Source organism: Danio rerio, chromosome 13 (genome assembly GCF_052040795.2).
Source record: "Danio rerio strain M-AB ecotype USA chromosome 13, GRCz13ab, whole genome shotgun sequence".
In the NCBI taxonomy this organism is placed as follows: Eukaryota; Metazoa; Chordata; class Actinopteri; order Cypriniformes; family Danionidae; genus Danio; species Danio rerio.
In genome coordinates, this window is record NC_141033.1 from 31,751,026 (window position 1) to 31,775,764 (window position 24,739).

At 36.3% G+C, this 24,739-nt stretch overlaps 1 protein-coding gene across 2 annotated transcripts in view; it reads left to right on the forward strand.

The window, feature by feature from the left end:
- The window catches only part of unc5b (unc-5 netrin receptor B), a 98,525-nt gene extending 74,174 nt beyond the window's left edge, over positions 1-24,351 (forward strand). The window contains 10 exon segments of one of the 2 annotated variants that reach the window (NM_001111149.1): positions 1,828-1,860; positions 6,401-6,595; positions 8,732-9,094; positions 10,167-10,254; positions 11,239-11,407; positions 14,329-14,568; positions 14,656-14,805; positions 17,545-17,709; positions 17,805-17,983; positions 21,469-21,962. In NM_001111149.1, coding sequence (NP_001104619.1) covers positions 1,828-1,860; positions 6,401-6,595; positions 8,732-9,094; positions 10,167-10,254; positions 11,239-11,407; positions 14,329-14,568; positions 14,656-14,805; positions 17,545-17,709; positions 17,805-17,983; positions 21,469-21,634 — 1,748 coding nt within the window. In that variant the 3' untranslated portion in view covers positions 21,635-21,962. 2 annotated transcript variants of the gene reach the window in all.
- Positions 24,352-24,739: the final 388 nt, after the last annotated feature.

Here is a 24,739-nt window from a genome sequence, read left to right on the forward strand (position 1 = left end):
TTGGACTCAACATCCTCAGAGAATAAGTTAGTTCAGGGTTCTGAGCACAGATGGACAGGAGGGTAAACGGTGAGGTTTGGTCAGTCAGACAAATGTAGTTTTAAACCTAGCAAGTGAAGAAGCACATGAGCTGTGTGACGGTGAGCCAGATTCATGCTGACACTGGGTGCTCGTCCCAGAGCTGCTTTTGGAGGAGCGCAGCTGACAGCATTGAATTATCCCAGGAGAACATGATAGCAAACTCACACTCTCACATATGCACACACTGTTCAGCAAGAACACTGCAGGTTTAGTGCACCCTGTCTTGGTTTCAAGTTTGAGCACAACCCATATTCTAACATTAATAATGCAACATAGACACACACACACACACACACACTTACTTACACTGGTCAAAAGTTTGGGAACGGTACAATTTTAAATGGTTAAAAAGAAGTCTTTGAATGGTTTAAAAAGAAGGTTCTGCTCACCAAGGCTGCTTTTATTTGATAAAAAATACAGTCAAACTGTAACATTGTGAAATAGAGTATTATTTAAGTTTTAAATGCCAGTTTTCTTATCAAATGTGGTTTAAAGTTTTATTTATTCATGTGATTCAAAGCTGAATTTTCAGAATCATTACTCTAACACACTTAGATAATTGCTTTTTTATTTTGGTCAATTACTATTGATAAAAATGTTTTACCTTGCTTCATAGTTTTGTGGAAACTGTGATGTAGTTCTTTTTTAAGATTTTTTACATTACAAATGTTTTTACTCTCATTTTTAAATACTTTAATATGTCCTTGATGAATAAATAACATTCATTATAATACATTTTCAGTGGTATTTTTGAATGGTACCACATCAGTTTCCACAATTTTTAGTATACAAAATAATTTTGATTGAATTGAATTTTTTGAGCAAGCAGAACAGTGGCTCAGTGGTTAGCACTGTAGCCTCACAGCAAGAATATTGCTGGTTTGAGTCTGGAGTTTGCATGTTATTCCCATGTTTGTGTGGGTTTCCTCTGGGTGCTCCGGTTTCACCCACAATCCAAAGACATGCGCTATATGTGAATTGATAAACTAAATTGTCTGTAGTGTATGAGTGTGTGTGTAAATGAGTGTAAAAGGGTGTTTCTCAATACTAGGTTGTCACCGGAAGTGCATCCGCTGGGGAAAGCATATGCTGGAATAGTTGGCAATTCATTACGCTGTGGCAACCTCTGAAAAACAGACTAAGAAAATAAATGAATTAATGTTTTCTGAGCAGATGTTCATCATATTATAATGATTTCTGAAGCATAATTTGCCACTGCATCTGGCAAGAATCTGCCTTTGCCTTAGTCTCTGCATTGTCTTCTCTCCATCAGGTGACAGTATGTACATTTAAACTAAATCTAGTCAATTTACAATATTTAATTGAAACATTTAATTTCAGTTAGCTTTTAACAATAAAACAAACAAACAAAAGGTCACATTAAAATGATAATCTCTAAAACATCCCCATCCTTCTTACTCTCTTGTCAGATAGGATGGCTGGCCAAATCAAAGGTTACCATGGGCCAACTTTGACCTCGAGACCCTAGTTTGAGCATCTCTGCTCTAGAACATTCTATCTTTTGAGAGCTGCAAGATGTTTACTTTTGCTGCATTATAAGCCATAAAAATATGATTTCAGTTTATAATCCTCAGTGCTTCATTTGCTGAGTTTTGTGTTTGCATTGATTGACTATTTGTTCTGTATTCATTAGCATTCATCTCTGAGTTATGCTCATCCATTCTCATGCTCATTCTTTCTTGTTTTTCTTTCTTCTTTGTTTTTTGTTGCCTTTTTTTCTAACAGATAAAAAGGTTTCTGTTGAACATACAAGCCATCGTAAGTTTTCATTTTATTAACAGTGGTTTTTATTAGACACTGTTACCTCCACTTTTCCCTCTATCCCTGTGCTTTTGTCTTCCTATGTGATTATGTCTGGGAAACACAAAGGAATAGTGACTGGAAATCTTAATTTAGAAAATGCACTATATAAATGTTTGTATGGCTCATGTTTCGCTCTTTTATTTCTGTCTATTTCATTTCTGAATATGGCGCATACTTATACTGTATGATATCTAGTTAAAGTCAAAATCATTAGCCCTCTAAAAAAAAATTTCTTTTTCATATATTTCCCAAATGATGTTTAAAAGCGCAAAGGATTTTTCATAGTATTTCCTATAATATTTTTTTTTCTGGAGAAAGTCTTATTTGTTTTATTTTATTTGTTTATATGTAAGGTCAATATTAGCCTCCTTAAGCAATATTTTCCTTTTTCGAATTACCTAATCATCCTAACTTGCCTAGTTAACCTAATTAACCTTGTTAAAATATCTAGTAAAATATTATGTACTGTCATCATGGCAAAGATAAAAGAAATCAGTTATTAGAAATTAGTTATTAAGACTATTGTGTTCAGAAATGTGTTGAACAAAATTATTTCTGTTAAACTTAAATTGGGGAAAAAATATACAGGGGGGCTAATAATTTAGGAGGGCTGAAAATTCTGACTTAAACTTTAACTACATGAAATTAATTGAAACCATAAAAAGAGGACAACCTCTTAAAGTAAAATAAAAATATAGAAAAATATAAAGATCATAAAATTATCTATTTATAATATAGGTCAGAGTTTGCATGTTCTCCCCGTATTTGCATGGGTTTCCTCCGTGTGCTCCGGTTTTCCCCACAGTCCAAAGACATGCGATACAGGTGAATTGAATAAGCTAAATTAGCCGTAGTGTATGTGAGTGTGTGCAAGAGTGTGGGGGTGTTTCCCAGTGTTGGGTTGCAGCTGGAAGGGCATCCGCTGCGTAAAACATGTGCTGGATAAGTTGGCAGTTCATTCTGCTGTGGCAACCCCTGATTAATAAAGGGACTAAGCCGAAAAAGAAAATGAATGAATGAATGAATGAATATGTCATTTATTAATTGTTATTTTATTTATAAATTCAATTTTCCACTTCCAATTTATTTACGTATTAGTGTCTATTTTAAAGTCATCTTATGACATTTTTAAATTTTTCATAACTCATTTTAATCAATTAAATACATATACTTGAAATGTGAAATTAAATATTGTGAAAAATATACATCATTTCTAACTGACCACTGTAAACAGGTGGAGATGCGTATTAGATTAGAGCGGGCTGCCCAAACTTTTTCTCATGAAGGGCCAAAATCCAAGCTTGATTGAGAGCTTTGGGCCGAAAGTAAATATAGCAAACCATATTACTGTACATTACAAGTGCCATGGGTAATTTCTTTATACGTTTCATAATAATTAAAAATAAAATAAAAGATTACTTCAACCGTATTTACTAATACATTAAAATTTAAACTTTGCATTTTGCATGCTGATGTCTTCTGATTTGTCCCTTATTCATTAAGTGACTCTATGTACATTTAAAAAAAATCTTTTTCATTTACAACATTCAATTAAAACATTTAATTTCATTTTTGTTTTTCATAGCTAAACAATAAAACCAACAGACAAAAGGTTACATTAAAATAAAACTGAGAATCTCTGTTAAAGGCATTCCCAACCCTTCCCAATCATATTCCCTCTGGTGGCCCAAATTAAAGACTACAAAGGAACAACTTTGGCCCGCGGGCCCTAGTTTGGGCATCTCTGGATTAGAGTCTAAATGTAATTATTTATTTATTTTTATTTAACTGGCTAGGTTTCTATATAGCTTTAGCATTGAACAGTATCACTTGGCTGTCATGGAATATTCTGTGGTCTTGGTCATTAGAATATTCAAAATTTAGTGGCAAATAATCCCAGACTTTTGTCTCACACTCAATAATATTATAAAATATATACAAATTTGTTTTACACTAGCTAATTCTACATTGCTTATATGATTTGTAAATACACATGCTCAGAGGGAAATATGCATACCCATTCCTGGAAGTTGATGGAAAATATATATGCAATCTTGGTTCAGAAATAGAGTGCCTTTTGAAGACGTTGAAGTTAATGAATGTGCATCTTACTGGCCCAGAGCAATCGATCGTGTAGCTTACAGTTCAAGTGATGCTAATTTTCTGAGATCAATGTGACATTCAGTACTTGAGAGACCAAAAAGTAACACACCTAATTCTCCTTGCTTCCGTTTGCTATAATAAGTTAAGACGGCTGTCAGATTCACTTCTTTCCTTTTGCCCACTCCCTCTCTCTCTCTTCACACGCATCTGCTCTCTTCCTCACGTTTTTCTCCTGTGTGTCTCTTGGGTTCTGCACCTGTGTGAGCACCTCTGTCTCTCTCTTCTTTCTTCATAAAGCCTTTTCATAGTGTACCATTGTGTGTAGATATAGTACTTAATACAGTGAGGGCTGATTCTGAATGGGAAAAAAACACAGGGATCAGAAGTCAGAGAGGAAAGTCCTACACTGCACTATTAGATTCACAGCATTATTATTATTATTATTATTATTATTATTATTATTATTATTATTATTATTATTATTATTATTATGTTGAACAGGACCCAAATGTAACATAAAGTATCCCCTGAAAGTTAACTTAAGGAGAATGTACATTATCCTGCTTATTACACACCTACTGTACTTGCCACATAATTAAATTTTAAAGTCGGCATGAAATCAAAATGTACAATCCTTTTTTTTGCCAGTGCACATTGTTAGTTCTAAGATAAACAGTTAATTTATGCTTTTTAATCCACTTAAAACAATTTGATTTTGTAATCTTTAATCTATATCTAACCATTTGCTTTAGCTCTAGAACGGCAGGCCTTCTCTGATGATGTCCGTTTGACGGCTTGGACAAAATATGGTTAGTCACGCCTCTACAATCGTTAGTTTGCGATGAGTGAAAGATGAGAGGAGGTGTGCAAAAATAAAGCCCCTCCCTGCTACCGAAGTCTCTTTAAGACAGGGGTGTCCGAACTCGGTCCTGGAGGGCTGGTGTCCTGCATAGTTTAGCTTCAACTTTCTTCAACACAGCTCGCTGAATTTTAGGAATCATTAATAAAATCAAACATCTACAGTCTCTTTACTTTCATTTCTAAACATTCCCCTAAAATTTGCAGAAACTCACGTATGGTCCGAGACCCTCCCCCGGAGTATGGTCAGTCTATAGCAATCGATGATTGGCTCCTGTACAGAAAATGCGGGCTTTATTCGCAATATAGCGATCAATGATTGACTCCTGTACTAGTAGGCAGGGCTTTATTCACCATATTGACCGTTACAATGTTCTCCATTTGCAATGATATGAGTGACATGTTTTGTGTATTCAAGTCTGTGTGACATGTCTTGTGTATTCTATAGCTACTCAGTATTTCGTTAAGGAGATAAGTCCACAGCAACTTTAACTTTAACATTAAACTCACTAATGGCCAACTTCCACAATGAAAAAAGAGCTACTAATGAGAGGCTGGATGTACCTAATTCTGCTACTTGTTGTATTATTAAATAATTGTACACAAGATTAGGGATATCTCTATAATCTTTTAAAGGGGTGGTCCACTATGATATCCTATTTTAAACTTTAGTTGATGTGTAATGTAAATGTGTAAACATTAGCAACATCTCTGAATGTAATGTACTCAAAGTTCAATGCAAAGGGAGACATTGGCTTTTACGGAGTTAGCTTAGCAAAGCCTATGGTGAAAGAAGTTTGGGGACTACAAAAAAGTACATCCGGGTTTGTGAGATCACAAGGGCTTCAGGTTATGCACATTCACCACGCACATACACCCCACACAGAAAAGGGACGTGGCCAGAGGCGCTATAATGCTATAGCAGAGAAAGCTAAAATGGCATCCGAACGCTGCTCTTTCCACAGAGCTTCTTCTGTTTCTGTATTTACGCTTCCAAAGGACATGACACAAAGAGAGAAGTGCTTTTAATTTAATTTTAATCATGTTCTAGGGAATTATAAAAATATATAGCTCTAGCATTTGACAAAGGACATCTTCCAGAATCTTTCCCAGTTCAGTGCTGGATTCATCTAAAGCTCCTCAAAGAAGGAGCAGCTCCAACCAAATAAAATATAAAATATAATATCTAAAATCTGAATCTGTGACTGGAAGGGCATAAGCCACGTAAAAACATATGCTAGTAATTGGGTATTGAGTAATTGGTGGTTCATTCCACTGTGGTGACCCCTGATAAATCATGGACAAGCCAAAAGATAGTCAGTGAGTGAGTAAAATCTTTATTCAGAATTAGAATCCTCTTCTCTACTTTTGAGTTCTGAATCCCAAAATGCTAAATCTGTTAAATTCTCTTCTCCTTTTTCAAAGCTTTTATACTTCATTTGATCACAGTTTGTGTTGTGTAATGTAGTCATTGACATCGATGACAGATTAGTATATACGTGTGATTTTGTACCTGTGTGTGTGTGTTTCTCAGCTCTGGGCTCTGGGACTGGTGTCGCGGTGTACGCAGGGCTCGTGGGAGCTCTGCTTCTCTGTGTGATCCTGGTGTTGTGTGTGGGGATTCTGGTCTATCGCCGGAGCTGTCGCCATCTTCACGGTGAAATCACAGATTCGTCATCAGCCCTCACTGCTGCCTTCCACCCCGGCAACTACAAACCTCCACGACAGGGTGAGACATCCACGCTTCCTCACTTCTACTTTCTGTTTTTATTTCTCACTGCTCTCACCTCTTCAAACCCAATATAAACTCTTTCTTTTTCAAATGTGCGTTCAGTCATAATCCCCTCTCCTGCTGTCACCTACTCTCTCAAAACTGTTGAAACTTGTTTATATGGCTCCCCTTTTAAATCCTCTCCTCTTTAATACTCTCATTTCTTAGGCAAATCCTCTCAGAACTTTGAAGCTAGCCAGAAACTTTTCCTTTTCTCTTCAGTTTAATTGTATTTTACTGCTAAAATTAGCAATGATTAATAAACAGTCAAAATATATTCATCGTTTTTTTTCTGTTGCATTAACTAATTTAATGTATTAATGCATTAACTAATGTTGACAAACCATACTGAAAATGAAAAACAAACTATATATCTATTAGTAGTAGTAGTAGTAGTAATAGTACTAGTACCGTAGTAGTAGTAGTACTTTTATTTCAGACTCTTTGTTCAAATCCAAAAACATAACACATCACGAAATACAAAATAAATAAATAAGTAAAATACAAAACAACACATAGGGCTCTATTTTAATGGTCAAGGCTCATAGTCTAAAGTGCATGCTGCAAAAGCATTAAGTGCATGTCTGAGTCCTTATTCTTTTAATGAGTCATGGGTGTGTTTTAAGCATAACGTACATTGAACCAATCTGAAGTCTCATCTCACATTCCCTTTAGGAGTCAGTTGTGTCACGCCGTGGCTACAATTGCTATTTACATGGTGGACTTTGTAAGAAGAAATACAAAATGTTTTATTTGCAATATAATAAAACATTACAAAGCGTCTGTAACGCGAGGATAAAGAATGAGCCACCTCTATTAAGCCTCGTTACTTTCTCTTTACTTTTACTTTTTACTTTAATCTTTTACTTTTGTGAATAAGGAAACAGTGTTGTTTGCACTTCACTGAAGACATCTATAAGCCTACATATTTAATTTAGTTTGTTAAGCGCAAAAATTTTTTTCAAAACTATTTCTTAATTCAGTTCTTATTTCCAGCAAACAAATAAATGAACAATAATAATAAAATGTTGGCCAACAGCACATTCTATTTCCTGTCTTCAAAATAGCAATGTGCCAACAATGCACCTTACCACTTCTCCTTTTTAGACCGGAACTCCCATGAGTCCACAAAGTGGCGCAAATAGGTTTGCTATTTAAACAACGTGGAGAAAAATGTGAAAATTATGGTTGCGCTGGTCTGAAAATGGCAACAAATCACACTAAACATGTCCTGCGCATAATCCCATACAAACATGCAAACATTTATTCCAATGCTTCCAATACCAGGAGTGGTACTTAGTATCACTTAAAGCGGGATTATTTAAAATCTTAATAATTGTATTTCTTGAGATATTCACTCAACACAAAATTATACATAAATTTCCTTAACACAGCATGAAAAGTGTGAACAATAATATATTATACTACGTATAGTAATGTTGCTTTTTTAACAGTTTATGTGCTTCTGTTGCATTCATTTGTTAGTTGTTTTGTATAAAATCATCTGCTAGGTGTAGATATAATTTTAATTGTAATCTAACATTAGCAAATTCTATTAATAAATAGGCAGGGACGATAACCGTTTTCAAGGTATACCATGGTTTGGAAAAGTCAAGGTTTTAAAACTGCAAAAATTTTCTGTAATACTGTTCCTAAGGTATGTGTACGTTGTTTTTTTGTTTTTTTTTTTTTACATATTTACAGCAGAAAAAATATGCAAAAGATGGTGTTTTAAATCTGTGTTTTTGAAACAAATAAAGACAGCAGAAGTCAATGATTCACTTGAGCTATTTAGCCTGACGTGTACTGTTCCAAAATATTTTAAATCTTTTAAAAAATAAAATATAATGTGTTCAAAGAGATAAACGGTTTTTGTTTTTTACCAAGACATTTAAAAAGAATATATTTTAGAGCAGTAATCACGATACTGTGAAACCAGGATATTTATAAGGTTATCATACTGTCAGAATCTTATTCCAGCCCATGCCTATTAATAAATACATTATATAACTGATGTTTTCAACCCTTGTTGTGTAATATTGGTATTTTTGAAAACTTTTGTACTGATTCAATTTTACTTTTTACTTTTGGCAGATAATCCACACCTCCTGCATCCAACAGCTCCGCCTGACCTCACAGCCAGTGCCGGAACTTTCCGCGGGCCACTTTTCTCCTTACAACAGGCTACACTGGACTCGCACCACAAGATCCCCATGACCACGTCTCCTTTGCTTGACCCTCTTCCCAGCCTGAAGATAAAGGTGTACAACTCCTCTACCATGTCCTCCTTGGAGCTGCCGACCGGCCTGGGGTCTGTTGACGGGGATATCATGAGCTTGAAGACTGTTGGCTCTGGACCTAAAGATCATCATGGCCACACGCTGCCCAGGGAGCCCAGTCACAGCGCCAGTGCCACGCTGGGCTCACTGGGTGGCCGTCTCACCATCCCTAATACAGGTAAAAGGATTTCAAAAAGCTGGATTTTACCTTTTTATAGCCAATTATTTGATTTTGTCACATATGGTTGTCAAGTCCACTTATGTTAAATGAATGAATGAATCAATCAATCAATCAATCAATATAGATCGCTAGAAGTTTAATTTTGCCTGTCAAGACCTGATTCAGGTAAATCAGGTCATAATAACTGCTTTCAGCCACTTTATTAATGTTATGTAAGAAGCCAATCGTGCTATTCTGAAATATTACAATTCAGAAATTTCAGCAACATTACTCTAGTCTTCAGTTTGTACGTTTACAAGGACACCATTAATCTGATTTTAATGTGATTAAGACTATTCTCTGATTAAGAGTCTACCATATAAACAGTGATTTTTGATTCATTTAATCAGATTAAGGTCATAAATAAACTAAACAGAAATGGAATTAAAACATGTGGATTATGCCAATTGTAGTCGCATTATTGAAGTGCAGTACATGCATGTAAACACTGCAATCAAACTACTGTATTACCGTCATGTAGGATTTTCGCCGCATTTTGAAACAGGATAGTCTATACACACAGGGCTGTTTGACACAATTCTCTTCATCTACCGAGTCAGTGAAGGACCACAGACACCTGCATTGCAAAACAAGAAGGTTTTTACTCCCATTCGGCATGCGGTGTCAACTTCCATTAAAAACTACACTCTTCCACCATAAAAGTGAATTTGCCAAACAGCAAGTAAAATCGACACATTAAAAATGAAACACCTGAAATTATATGAAACTCCGTGTATGAGTGTGAATGAGTGTGTGTGAACAGTTCCCAGAGATGAGTTGTAGCTGGAAGGACATCCGCTGCATAAAAATGTGCTGGATAAGTTGGCGGTTCATTAATAAAGGGACTAAGCCGAAAAGAAAATGAATGAATGAATGAATGAATATCTTTTACTGTTCTAAAATATCTGCAAACATTTTATAGCTGTATTTCTCATATTACAGTGCAGAGCTAATTTAACTACATATTGAATCTGTTAAGTTAAAAATACATGTCTATTATTCTTCCTCTGCTCCCCTTTTCTGCTGTTAGGGGTAAGCCTGCTGGTTCCACCCGGGACGATTCCTCAGGGCAAGTTCTACGAGATGTACCTCATTATCAACAAATGGGAAAAAACAACGTAAGTCAGACTCTTAAAACGGCTTTTCAGTGCCCTGCCCTCATCACACTGTCATTTCCCAACACATAACACTTGCATTTATCTGTCACTTTGAGCAGATGCAAACAATCCAGTTCAAAACACCCTGACAGCCCTTGCTGAGCAATATTGACTGCAAAACCATTGTGACCCCAATGGCAGCACTTGGGAGGAAATAACATTTCAAAACTATGACACAGCAGAAAAAACACAAACAAACAAATATGTCTTGAAAAACAGTGAACGGTTGTCTGAGCTTTGACTTTTTTGCTGAGGCTCTATTTTTTTAACAGTTTTTGTTTTTATTGTCAAATATGAAACATATAAATTTCACCATGCCTTTAGAGCTTTCAGCTGCAATAGTGTTTCTCACTAGTTGGAGGTGCCATACATTTTCTCCAAACATAAACAATTTGTCACACATTCTAGTCTTTTGTGCTCATGTGGCCAAAAGAGTTTCAGTCTATCTTGTAACATTTCTGCTCATGATCCTGCCATTTTTCCTTTCCACTGTCCTCGTAAATAAAAAATACTTTAAATACCGTCTTAAAACCGTATTTTTATTTTATTTTATTTTGTTTTATTCTGTTAATTCCAGCTGGGTTAAATCTGGTAATATTCAGATTTGATTCTCTCATAAATTTTATACAATAATATTTTATGCAGTATATATATGCGAGAGTTTGTGGGCATGCATGGAGATTTTTAATGCATTATGAGGGCTAAATATGCAGAATTTCAGTGTTGCCGTAAAGTTTACATCTTTCTTTTTTTTTATTTAGCTTTTATTGAAATTAAATGGATTCTGTGTCAAATTATGCTTTTAAAAAAATGCCACAGAGTACGGTGGCATCTTACAATCGTTGCAGCGTCCAAATACATTTTGCATGCTGAAAATCACCACGGCTTGAATGTCAATGTGAATTAAGGCTGCTGAACTGTGTCCCTCTGTGTTTTTGTTGTCAGGTTGCCATCAGATGGTAGTCAGACAGTATTAAGTCCGGTGGTGAGCTGCGGACCCTCAGGCATGTTGTTGAGCAGACCTGTGGTCCTCACTCTGCCCCACTGCGCACAGCTGGAGCCCCCAGACTGGACCCTCACCCTCAAAATGCAGAACCATCAAGGTGCTTGGGAGGTAAGGATGATGGGAGAGCTGACATCATGGAATATTGACAAAAAAAAACATGAATGTGGAGAGGTAAGCATGATCGAATACCCAATAAAGGGGGAGAGCATGCTCAGAGCCCGGCGGCTAATCAGCAGGCCAATCCGAAATAATAAGCAACACCTATTTATTCTAGTGATTGGGCCGGAGAGACACCCGTCTTAAGGAGAACGGGAGGAACAGTAGGAAGAGAGAGCTAAGCGACGACCACCCAGTGGGAGCTGTCCTTTACAGTTCATAAGAAAAAAATAATAATCTGTTACTTACCTCAACGCCGACCCTGTCTTCTTCTTCCCACACAAAGAACCTTTGTTACAATGAAGAATCAGGGTGGGAAATGAGAACATCAAGACGAAATGGTTTTAGGTAATAGTTATGTGAATGATTGATCTTAAAGGGATTGTTCACCCAAATATATACATTTAGGGCTCTATTTGAACAATCTTGGTGCAAAGTCTAAAGCGCAGGGCGCAAAAGCATTAAGGGCGTGTCTGAATCCACTTTTGCTATTTTAAGGATGGAAAAATATGGTTTGCGCTGCAGCGCATGGTCTAACAGGGTTGAGCTTATTCTCTTTATGAGTTATAGGTGTGTTTGGAGAATAAACCAATCAGAGTCTCATCTCCCATTCCCTGTAACAGTCAGTTGCATCGTGCCATAGGGCATTTGCTATTTACATGGCGGACATTGTAGAAAAACTTAACGCTTCACTAGCGAGAAAACAGTTAAACAGACCATCTGCAGCGCGAGGATAAAGAGCCTCCTCCATTCAACCTTTACTTTCTCTTTCTCTTTCTGTCTTTCGTAGATCAGAAAACGGTGTTGTACACTCTACTGAATACATCCATTAGCCTACATAATAAATTTTGTTTGTTAAGTGCAAAGATTAGTTTCAAAACTATTTTTCTAAATTTAGTTCCAGTTTCCAGCAAATGAATAAATGAACAATAATAACGAAGTGTGGTCAAATAGTTATATCCAAACACACGTGCAATGCCCCATATGGTCCAAAACCTGACAGGTGGACAAATCTAAGCTTTTTTTTATAAAAAAAATATAAATATGTATATAATAAATGATAATAATAACATTATATAAAAGCAAGTTGTCATAAATAAACTGAAAAAATCCCCCCAAGATGAAGTAGTCATAGAGGCAGTGGCTTTTTATATTTATGTAGAAAATAATAATTGATGTAATATTTTTATCCTTTAATTCTTTTTCAGATGTGAAGATATTTGTGTATTGCTCTACATCCTGTGTGTTTAAAGCAATGTTTAAGGGAGGTGCACAACTGACGCGCTTTACGCTGGACTTTAGACCTGCTTTCAGCTGGTATATTGCACAGTCTATTTTAGTTTCTCAAAATAGCAAGGTGCCAACAATGCACCTTAACACACTTTTTTTTCTAGACCTGAACACCCATGAGTCTACAAAGTGGCGCAAATGGATTTGCTATTTAAACAACGTGGTGGAAAACGGGAAAATTAAGGTTGCGCTGGTCTAAAAATAGTAACACTTTAGAGCAAGCAGGTCTTGCGCCTTATTGCGCCGAGTGTATGATAGGGCCCTTATTCACTATTTTCTCTCCCTCAAGTGGTTCCTAACCTTTATGAGTTTATTTTTTCTGTTGAACAGAATTTTAGTTTGGAGAAATTATTTTGAAGAAAGCTGAAAACCTCTAACAATTGACTTCAAGAGTATGAAAAATAAGCCCTATGGAAGTCAATGGTTACAGGTTTTTAACATTATTCAAAAATACTTTCTTTAGTGTGTCTTTAGAAGAAAAACTCAAAAAGGTTTGGAACAAGTAAATGATGACTGAATTTTTATTTTTGGGGACCTATGCCTTTAATGGATGATAAGATCAGCAAAGATACTTGTTTAGGCTGGACTAAACAATAACATTTCAAGTGATGATAATTATCATGTTAAATGTCAGACCTCCGTTTCTTTTATTTCTTTCTCTATTTGGTTTAAAAGCACAGAATACATTTGTTTGTTGCTATGTAATTTTTGACCACATATTCACACATATCCGATGCCATGAGTGTGGAATCATAAGAGATGTCACCTGATTACATCATACAGGACTCATGTAGAAATCATGTTCATGATTGAGCTTAAGTATTCAAAACTTAGTATCATGGTAATAAGAAGCAGAGTATTGCTGAAAGTCCAGCTTGACATTCCAAAAAAGCATCCGTTTTATTATGCCACAGTTGACTGGTTCTTCCTTTCCTGATCATATGGGGAAGAGCCAGCTCTGTTTTATCATATTAAATACATTTTATGGATCTGTTATAATGCTGCTCTGTGCAGTGTTATAAAACACACAATGTTATAAAGTGTCTTTGATGTTTCCTTACTTTTTACAAAACAAAACTGGAAGTCAATGATGTATGACATCATTAGCGTGGCGACACACAAGACACAGTCTGTTTCACTAGTAAATATCTCTTTATTCTTTAGATTTGCTCCTTTTTTTTTTTAAATTGTTTGGTATAATCTAATTACACAAGTTAGCAAAATAAATAACCCAGTTCTAGTGCCTAGTGTAGAACCAGTTAATTGTTTATTTTAACAATATTTTTATTGTAAGTACATGTCAAATGCTTTAACAAGACATTTACATTTGTGTTTTTTGCTGTGCTTTGTTACTCTTTGGAGCTGTTCATATGAATGATTATAGCATGTGAACATTGCCAATCGAGCAGCGTTTAGTTACCTTTTAAGGCACAAACAATATATTGAATATTTATCAAACACATGTCAAGGATTTATTGTAAGATTATATTGCAATGATTATCATTATTGTTTTACTGCCTAGCTTCACATAATTAACATTTGAACAGTATTGCTTTAACTCCTGTTTTCCTCCCATCCACTAGGAGGTGCTGACTGTGGGAGAGGAGAGTCTATCGTCACCCTGTTATCTGCAGGTGGAGGAGCAGAGTTGTCATATCCTGATGGAGCAGCTGGGCACTTATGGGCTGGTGGGACAGTCGGCTCCTCCTCGGCCGGCCTGTAAGAGACTGCAGTTGGCCCTGTTTGCCCCTCGGGCCCCGTGCCTCTCTCTGGACTACAGTCTGAGGGTTTACTGCATACAGGACACCCCACATGCCCTCAAGGTTAGTCTGTCTTCCCTTCTTAACTAGCCATCTCATGTGTATTTGACCTGTGAATAAGCTATAATTCTGTGTTGTTGTTTTCTGCAGGAAGTATTAGAGGTTGAGAGAAGTCTGGGTGGGGTTTTACTGGAGGATCCCAAACCTTTGCTTTTTAAGGACAGTTACCACAATATGCGGCTGTCGATCCATGACATCCCTCATTCACACTGGAGGAGCAAACTCCTGGCTAAGTATCAGGTGAGAGACTTTATGCTGTTGTTGGTCATATGGTTATCCTTTTTTTAGTTAATTAACTTTTTATAATAAAGAATCAACAAAAATATTAACTTTCTCATTCTGTCACTTTTAAAAATACCTCTGTTTTCAAATCCCACTATTTTAAAATCTTACTTCCTGTCTAGTGATTTTCCCAGTAGATAAAATATTAAGTCCCACCCAACCTTTTCTTATTGAATATATCATAGCATATCATATCATATAATTTTATAGAATGTTTTGTTATGATTAGATTACGATGTGAGAACTTGTAAATTACATTTAATGTTGTGTTTAATTTTCAGGTTGAGATTTTTATTATTATACTTTAAATGAAAAATAAAGATGAAGGGAAGCAAATTAGTTTAAAGATGCTGTATGTAAGTTTTTGACTCTTCTAAAGCATAAAAATAGCATTATGCGTTTGCAGATATTTAAGAAACATGCCAAAAGGAACATTCTTGTTTATCTGAAAAACAATGCTGAAGTCAGATGTTCTGCTTTGAAAATGTCTGTTACGTGCTGGAATGGCTGTCTTTGTTTTCATTCTATTAATGCATTAATTTCAATTCCAGTTTAGCCAATTATATTTCAGCACTCCGTATTGCCTTGGTGAAAAACTGTGTATTTCATTCATTCATTTAGAAAGGCTCCCAAAGTATGCGCCCATGATCGAAACGTGACCTCCGGTGGTTTGCATTATTTCTACAGTTCTAAAGTTCCATTTCAAATGTTTTTTTTTGTTTTTGTTTTTTTTTTCAAAATCTGTGGTGAACTATCTGCTGCTGCTTTTAGTTGTATGGCAACAAGTAATTCAGCTGCAAAAAATAGAAAATATTAATCTGAAATATTAATTCCAGGTATTGGTTATATGGTCTTTTTACTATAGAAATATTCCTTCTATCGCATGACATTGCTTATATTTAAATGATGATGTAAATCAACCTTTAGGCTTTATGGTCAGGTACACGCCTGCTGGTTCTCAATCTAGCAACCTATGTTTTGATCCAAGAACGCAATACCTAGTTCAACCACTGGGTGTCAAATATTAGTACTGTCAATTGATTAAAAAATAACTAATTAATCACACTTTTTTAAATTAATCATGATTAATCGTGATTAATCACATTTAAAAGACGGAAACTTGTAATTTTGGCTATTCAAATGTAAAATTAATGTAAAAGCAAGACAAAAACTATTTAAATTCTAAATATAATTGTTTATTAGAATTTTTGTTTAACTTGTAACACAGATTTCTTCATGTAAACAACATACCCACAATAAACCATCAAGATCCATAAAGCACAGGCCTGTAAATGCCATTTGAATTTTAAAACAATCAATGCCTATTAGGGAAAAAAAATATTTCCAAGTTGAATTCTAAGTGGACTGCAAAAAAAGCCAAAATACAGGCATTGCAAATAGGAAAATGAAAAATTATAATAACAATAAAGTATTAAATACAAACAATTGCACTCATTGAAAAGTTGTATTGCTGTCAGTAGAGAACATTCATTCATTAAAAGGGACAATGTGGCCCCTATCTTTTGAATGATGTGAGCTGAGACTGCAACGCAATCTCATGGCAATTCATAACTTTTTGATTTAGTGGCTACGGACAACGACGTTTAGGCAGGTTTTTTGCTGGCAGGTTTGTTGCATGCGCACACACACAAATACAGACACACACACTCACAAACACACACACAACACACGTAGGACATGGCAACTAGAGCAACTCCCTTCAGATTCAACACGCATGATCACATTTATCAAATTTGCTTAAACTAAGCGTTCTAAAGTATGGCTGTATTTCACAAGGATTCTGACACAACGCAAAGCAGACACTTGTGTTTAAGGGGGAAACACATCAAACTTAATAAAACATTGGAAGGTGTGTGCTGAAAGGCAGAGGAATGCGCTGTCTTTGACTTCATTTACATGGGCACTCTGATTTTAATATGATTAAAAGTATACTCTTATTAAGAGTCTACCATGTAAGCAGCGATTTTTGATTACTTTAAAGGACCACCGAGTCATGAAATGCGGAAGTTTTCCTTTCTGTTTGTCATGCGTTATCAAATTCCATAAAACAAAAGTCGAAAGTTAAAAATGAAACATACGAAATTAGATGAAACTTTGGAGGAAACGCTGGAGAGCCTGGTAATGCGACATTAATTGTTTTATAGTGAAACTTGCCTTCAAAAAGTGCTGTCTTGGTCTTATCCATATTTCTTTGCATGTTTACTACACGTTGGCCACAACAGGAAATAAATAAAAAAAACTGCAACTGCATTAATAGCGTTTATTTTTATTTATTTTTTTTATTATTTCAAATTAATCACATGCGTTAATGCACTAATTTTGACAGCACTAATATATATATATATATATATATATATATATATATATATATATATATATATATATATATATATATATATATATATATAATAACTAATAAGCACTAATAAATATAAATATAAATATATATATAAATATATTAAATATATATATGTGTGTGCAAAAATGTTGTTGGTTGTCAATCAATTACTAATCTCTCCCTCCACCACTAATCAGCTCACTATATAAGACTATGATTAGAGTCCCTACAAAGTGTACTACCCGAGAATTGAACTTACTTCACTTACTTCCCTGTTTATTCATAGATTCGCACATACTGTAGAATTACCTCTTAATCGTGTTTATTGTGTATTCCAGGAAATCCCATTCTATCACATTTGGAGTGGGAGTCAGCGGCCGTTGCACTGCACCTTCAGTCTGGAGAGAGGAAGCCTGGTGGTTTCCCAGCTCACCTGCAAGATCTGTGTCAGACAGGTGGAGGGAGAGGGACAGATATTCCAACTCAACACTGACATCCAAGAGGTACAGAAAAACAGCAGGGCATAAATGCATTATGTATTCTGTCAACTCACTCGTGTGTGATTTAATAACTGGCTCCAACTTATTTTTCTCTTCAGACTTTGCCGCCCCATTCACCATTGCCAGCAGGCGGTTCATGTCTGCCTTCGTCTCAAGTGGGCCCATATGCTTTCAGGCTGCCCGTCTCCATACGCCAGAAAATTTGTGCCAGTCTGGATGCCCCCAGTGCTCGTGGCTGTGACTGGAGAATGCTGGCTCGCAGCCTGGCCTTCGACAGGTATATTTTTGGATGCACTAGGAATGGGCAATAGGCAATTCTCCCCACGATAAGAATGAGTCCTCCAATGATAATAACAATGAAACCTATTTTCTGATAGTCTCTACAATCTGGAAGGTGTTTGGTCAGGGCTGTTGAGTGTGACAGTGTGCAGTGAATAAAATTTACTACACCAGCATGTGTTCCATACAGTTTAGGAGCCTGTTTACAATCAAAATAATTTACTGACATGCTTTTACTCCATATTCACTTTGTAACATCAGTCAAGTCTTTGAAAAAGTCTCGAAATCTTTATGAATCTTTTGTTTCAAATCAAGGGTTCGAAGTGTATATCAAATTGCCAAGGTCACATGATTTGAGTAAACTGCTTTGAAATGCATAGAAAACTCAGTGGTTCTCCACTTGGGGTGATCTCAAAATTCCACCTAAAGCCACAGTCATGCTACATTTTTTGTCCAATTGACTTGCACTCACTCCCTAACTTACTCACTCACTCACTCACTCACTCACTCCTTGTTATCTGGGGTCTTCCACAGCCAAATGAACCTCCAATTAATGTGAAAGATGTTTTACTGGCAGATGCCTTTCCTAGTGTAGAGTGCACTACCTTGTGAATGCCCAGTGAGGGGAAACACCCACACACTCTGCCATTTACACACACTTAAGGTGATTTTTTACTTCTATGTCAAGTGCACATGAATGGTCAGGGGGTGCCTTCCTCTAGTTGCATACCTTTCCCCATTGCCTAATGTGGACCCTGATGCACACCTCTCAAAAAATGTAACTACGAGATGTGGGCCTAGCGTAAGAACTGTGATTGGTTGTTTTGTTAGTACTGATACGAGTGAGCAGGGCTGAGAGCCATGGAAGAGGAGCGTGGCCGAAGTTGCAAGTCTTTAACAAGTATCTAGTCCTGTTGAGGAGATCCAAATGTATACTTTTGTTTCGTGATTACATTAAGATTAATGTTTGAGCTAACTGGACAGTAAGTTAGTACTGCATGCATTTCCAGTGTAAATAAAACACCTATGAAATAACTCAACACAGAAGAACATAAAATCACCTCTGTTATTGCAGAGCAACACAAACAGAACACAGAAATATAAATGCACAGCAACTTGCAAGGCATGCACCGTGGGTTACGGTGTTCACTTGAAACAGAACTATAATTCAGCCTTTATACATTAGGCAAACTATTTTATCCAATTTACCTACAGTATACCACGTCTTTGGACTGTGGAGGAAACTGGAGCACCTAGAGGAAACCTACATGGGAAGTACCATTCATATGCATGCAAATCAAAGTCTCTTTAAGGCAAGTCATTTTAATCGACGGCCATCTTTGAAAACCCTCTTGGGCAGTATGCGCGGGCATTAAGTTTGAATGGGTAAACATTGAGGTTTATTTATAAACTTATTTCGAGAGGATCACGTGCATAGGATTTACCACCGCTAGTCTCACATTAGCTAATCATGTTCTTCCAATCATATGATTTCTAAGATACTATAAATAACCACAGTCTTCAGTCCACATTTATCTTCAACTGGAAGAAACCCCCCCTTCCTCCCCATTCTCCTCCTTTACCTTAGATTGGGTGCCCCGGCGGCCCAGTGGTTAGCACTGTTAGACCGACAGCAAGAACACTGCCGGCCCTGGTACTCGCCAGGTCGGTGGATGTTTCTGTGAGGAGTTTGTATATTCTCCCCGTGTCCATGTGGGCTTCTCCCGGGTTCTCCAGTTTCCCCCACCATCCAAAGATATACACAATACATAACATATTTAGCAAATCAGACACTTGTCTAGCTCCCTTCTTTCTCAAGTGTTCCCTAAGCTACTGCGGCAGAGGAGTTTTTGAGATCCACCTGATCTCAAGCTCCCCTCTCGCTCTGCGAACCGGAGGGAGCCCTGGGCTCGAGGATCCCTTGAGCTCAGTGCTGTCTCCCAGGACAGCATGCCAAACAAGCTTTTGATAGATCATCAGCTAAGTGTGAACTTATGAAATTCTCCAAAATTGCTTGCCAAGCTTAGGATTGAATTTCATATTAGGAATCACTTATAAAATTAAACAACAACCATCTCTTGGTTTCATTTCTAAACGTTCGAATCATACAAAACCTGCAGAAACTCACGCCTGGTTCGAGCCCCTCCCCCAGAGAATTATCTGTCTATATTGATCACTGATTGGCTTCTTAATGAGTGGCTGGGCTTCATTCACCATATTGACCGTTAAACTTTTCTCCATTCAAAACTATACAAGTGACACATCTTGTGTTTTCTTTAGTCTTTGATGCAAATGCATCAGACTGGAAACGCAAACCCATACAGAAATATTTTAGATTTCGCTGCATAGCAAATAAGCAAAAAAAAAAAAAAAACTCTGACTGGAGAATTTGTGTCACAAGACCATTAGGTGATCATAACCTCACAGACCTACAGGAATTTCAAATATGGAGAAATGGGTCATTCTAGTTGTGTCACATCATCCTATTTTATCCCACTCCTTTTTGTAGCCCTAACTGAACAAATTTGGCATGCTCAAAGTCTAATGTGCAGCTTAAACCATGTGGGCTCAATGAGATCGTCCTCTAGATGTGAAACACTGAACCAATTTTATTGTTTTTAGCTGATCTTGGATCAGTTTTATGAGTTTGTTGACATTTTAATGAGACACTTGCAATATTGTAACAGTATCTTATTAGCTGAATGCATTTAGTACACTATGCGCAAAATAGAATGTTTGAAATGTGTTTGTAAAAGCTATTTTAATGTATGTTTATCTGATTTTTATGGCTTAAACTATACTGTATCATGTTTGGGTTGCACGGTTTACCGGTACTTTGTAGCACCACAATACTATGGCTCCAAAATCATGCCGCTGCCTCTGTAGTTTGTAAACGGTAGTATCATCATTGGCTGTTCTTCAATAGTATATGTTGCATGTAGATCACACATTTATGCCTAAAAATAATGAATAGACCACTTTATTTTATTTTAATTGTAACAATCTGCATTAAGACTTTGTGTAGAAGTTGTGCCTTTTATGATATTGCACATTTTCTGATGCTTCAAACACATCTGAATCAGTTCATTTTTGTTCCTGTGATTATGATTTAGCTACAACGACCACAAAAACAAAAGAAATGTTTATATCCAAAATATCTGTACAAATGATCTGATCTGATTAATGATTTTCTATACTAAGGGAATTATGAGGTAAATTTACGCATTATAACATATAAAATATAGTATTTGTAACCGTTTGCTTTATTTCATAGATTTGAGTTAATGAATTAATACAGTATCACGATACTACTTGGTATGGTGATAATTCTGCTTGTATAGTATCGTGGCCTAAATTTATAGTATCGTGACATCCCTACTTTACATGGTTTAAAAAATAAAAAACTACAGAGTTACAACAACAATCTGCATATTCCTTGGACCCGAGAGGTTCTAACAGTCTCTCTCCACATCTGTCCCTCAGATATCTGAACTACTTTGCAACCAAACCGAGCCCCACAGGTGTGCTGCTGGACCTGTGGGAAGCCTGCCATCAGGGGGACGCAGACCTGGTCTCGCTGGCGACAGCTCTGGAAGAGATGGGCAAGAGTGAGGTCTTGGTTGTCATGACGACAGATGGCGATTGCTGACAGGCCAATCAAAGAAGTGTGAAAAGGGGATATATTTGCCATCACAAACCTAGAATGAATGCAAGCGGATGGAAAGTGCACTTCAGTGCGTCGTTACAACTTGCCTTTTACCTCAGTTTCCTTCGTGCTCACGCAGAATATGCAGCGCCTATGAGCTGGGGTCAGGCGCTCTGGATGATCTTCAGATAATACATATCTAAATGTAGCAAACGCGACGATGCTGCAATCACAAAAACAGAGACGTCGATTCAAAAAGGACTTGCTGGTATACGATTCCGAGCAGCTCATGATTAAGTGATAGTTGCATCATACTGATACCCTCGCTGCACAGAGCAAGTGTGAAAGTACATGATCAAACGCCATTGCACATCGAGCCGCTGGCTTTGTTTCCTAGCGACCGTGAGATGCTTAAAGACACTGAGATTCTGCGTCCGGTAAAACAGCAGTGTGCCGAGCTCCTCAGGAAACATGCTCGCACATAAGTAAACAGGGGTAGAGGTGGAAACACGGATACCAATGCCAACCAACAAGGAGCTAAAGTCATCTGCACTAAAATCAGCTTGCTTAATGCGTTTTCATAATGAATTCTGGAAAAAAAGGCCAAATTATGCTGTTACAGCTTGTAACTGTGAAATATAAACTCATTTGTGAGATAAACGCACAAGCCAATATTGCGTTTATATTTTGCAATTCTGACTTTTTCCTTATAATTGTGGTTATAACTGTCAAAATTAAGAGGAAAATGCCAGAATTAAGTTGCAGTTTTTTTCCCTTAAAATTGGGTTTTTACAATTGTAAAGTCGCAATTGTTAGTTAACATAGCATAATTTTTTTGACACAGTTACAAGTTTATAAGCTTTCTCATCATCCTGATTTAAATAGGAGCATTTAATTGTTTATAACTACAATTTGTTAGAATGCCTATAAACTTAACTTTAAACATAATTCTGAGTATAGCTACACATTGCGAGACAAAATTCTGAGAAAAGGCTGAAGTTGAGATTAATTCACAATTGTTATCTATCTTAATTTGAACTTTTTCTTGCAATTGCGATTTTGTAATGTGAAGTTACAGCCTGATCTCGTGATGAAACATAGCTATTTTACTTTATCAGTTTAACAATTGTTACCAATTGTCTCACGATGAAACGCAACTGTTTTACATTTTATTAGATTAACAATTGTTAACAGTTGTGTCATAATGAAACGTGATTATTTTACGTTTTATTAGTTTATCGTCTGTTAACAATTGTCTCATGATGAAACGTAAATATTTAACGTTTTGTCAGTTTAACAATTGTTATTTATCTCAACTTGAACTTTTTCTTGCAATTGCAATATTCTCATTCGAAGTTACAGCCTGATCTCACGAGGAAACGTAAAAATTTAATGTTTTGTCAGTTTAACAATTGTTAACAATTGTCTCACGATGAAACATTACTATTTTACGTTTTGTCAGTTTAGCATTTGTTAATTATATCAATTTGAACTTTTTCTTGCAATTGCAATTTTGTAATGTGAAGTGACAGTCTGATCTCACAATGAAACGTAACTATTTTACGTTTTGTCAGTTCAACAACTGTTAACAATTGTCTCACGATGAAACTTAACTATTTTACATTTTTTCAGTTTAGCAATTGTTAATTAAATCAATTTGAACTTTTTTTGCAATTGCGATTTTATAATGCAAAGTTACAGCTTGATCTCATGATGAAACGTAACTATTTTCATTTCTTATGAAAATGTACAGTTTTAAAAAGGAGGCGTGGCACCCAACCCCACCCCTAAATCCAACCATCATTGGGTAAAGTCTAGATTGTATGCAGCTGCGAATACGCTCGTCAATATAGCATAATTTTTGTAACAATAAATAACAATAGTTAATATATTTACAGTACTATGACGGTTGGGTTTAAGGTTGGGGGTAGGCGTTAATAAAATAAAATTGATTGGATAATTTAATAAATAAAATAAATAATACTCGGTACAACTACTGTTTTACATTACTGTGATGGTTGGGTTTAGGGTTGGGGTGGGGTAGACGTAAAATACAATAAATGGGAAATTTTATAAATAATATAAATAATTCTCGTTAACATTCGGCCGCAACTGTATCTGATAGCAACAACCACATCATTGGGGGTTAAGCAAATCGTACTAAATTGTACAAATGAGATCATACGAATTCCTACAAAATAGCCACTACATCAAAAAGTTTCAAATTGCTGCGAGATTGTGTTGGAAGTTATAAACTCACAACTGCGAGAAATAAAGTCAGCAGTAAAATCAGCCTTCATATTGATTTCAGCTCGATGCTTCGGAAAGTTTTAGTTTGAAGCATTATTTTCTGTGTGTGTATTCTGAATAAGCATACAGGAATGAATCTGTGTGTTCTCGTTAGCAGAGGACCGATCTGTTTTGCTGGATTCTTTTCTTATTACTTTCTCTTATCGCACCTCCATTAGCCTCTCTTTTTTATATATCGCTCATTTCTAATGCAGGAGAGCTTTCTGGTAAACTCATATTAGTTTCCTATAGGGAACGGACTTTTTTCAAGTTATTATCCCTATTTGTGGATCATTGTTTTTTCACTCTTCTGCATGGTTAATTTTTTAATACTGCTGCTGCGTTGTTGATTATGTTTCTCACCAAACAGGATTGCAGCATAAACATGCATTTTAAAAGTGTCTCGATGTACTGCACAAGTGAAAACTGACTTTTTTTTGGTCACCGAAACTGAGACAGGATGAAATTGGGATGTTATGCTGAGGTTAAATGTGCTTTGATCCTCCTTGGAAAAAGCGAAGCGTACTGCAAATATGCTGCGCTGCATTAAATAGGATGAAATTGCGTGGATGGCAGAAAGCCCTTTTTGGGGTTTGATGCCAGTCAGTCGTGCTGTTTAAATTATAAATAGTAGCCTTGAGAGGTGGCGTAAGTGCTCTGTTGATTGCAGTATGACCCACTTGCTCTTTATTGTCTGTTTTGACTTTCGGGTTTTAATGGGTTTCCCTTGAGTAAGCCTGAAAGCCATCTACCGCTTATTGTCAGAAGTCAAATAATCATTTGAAGCGGATGTTGCTCCATTTCTTTTATTTTTCTTGA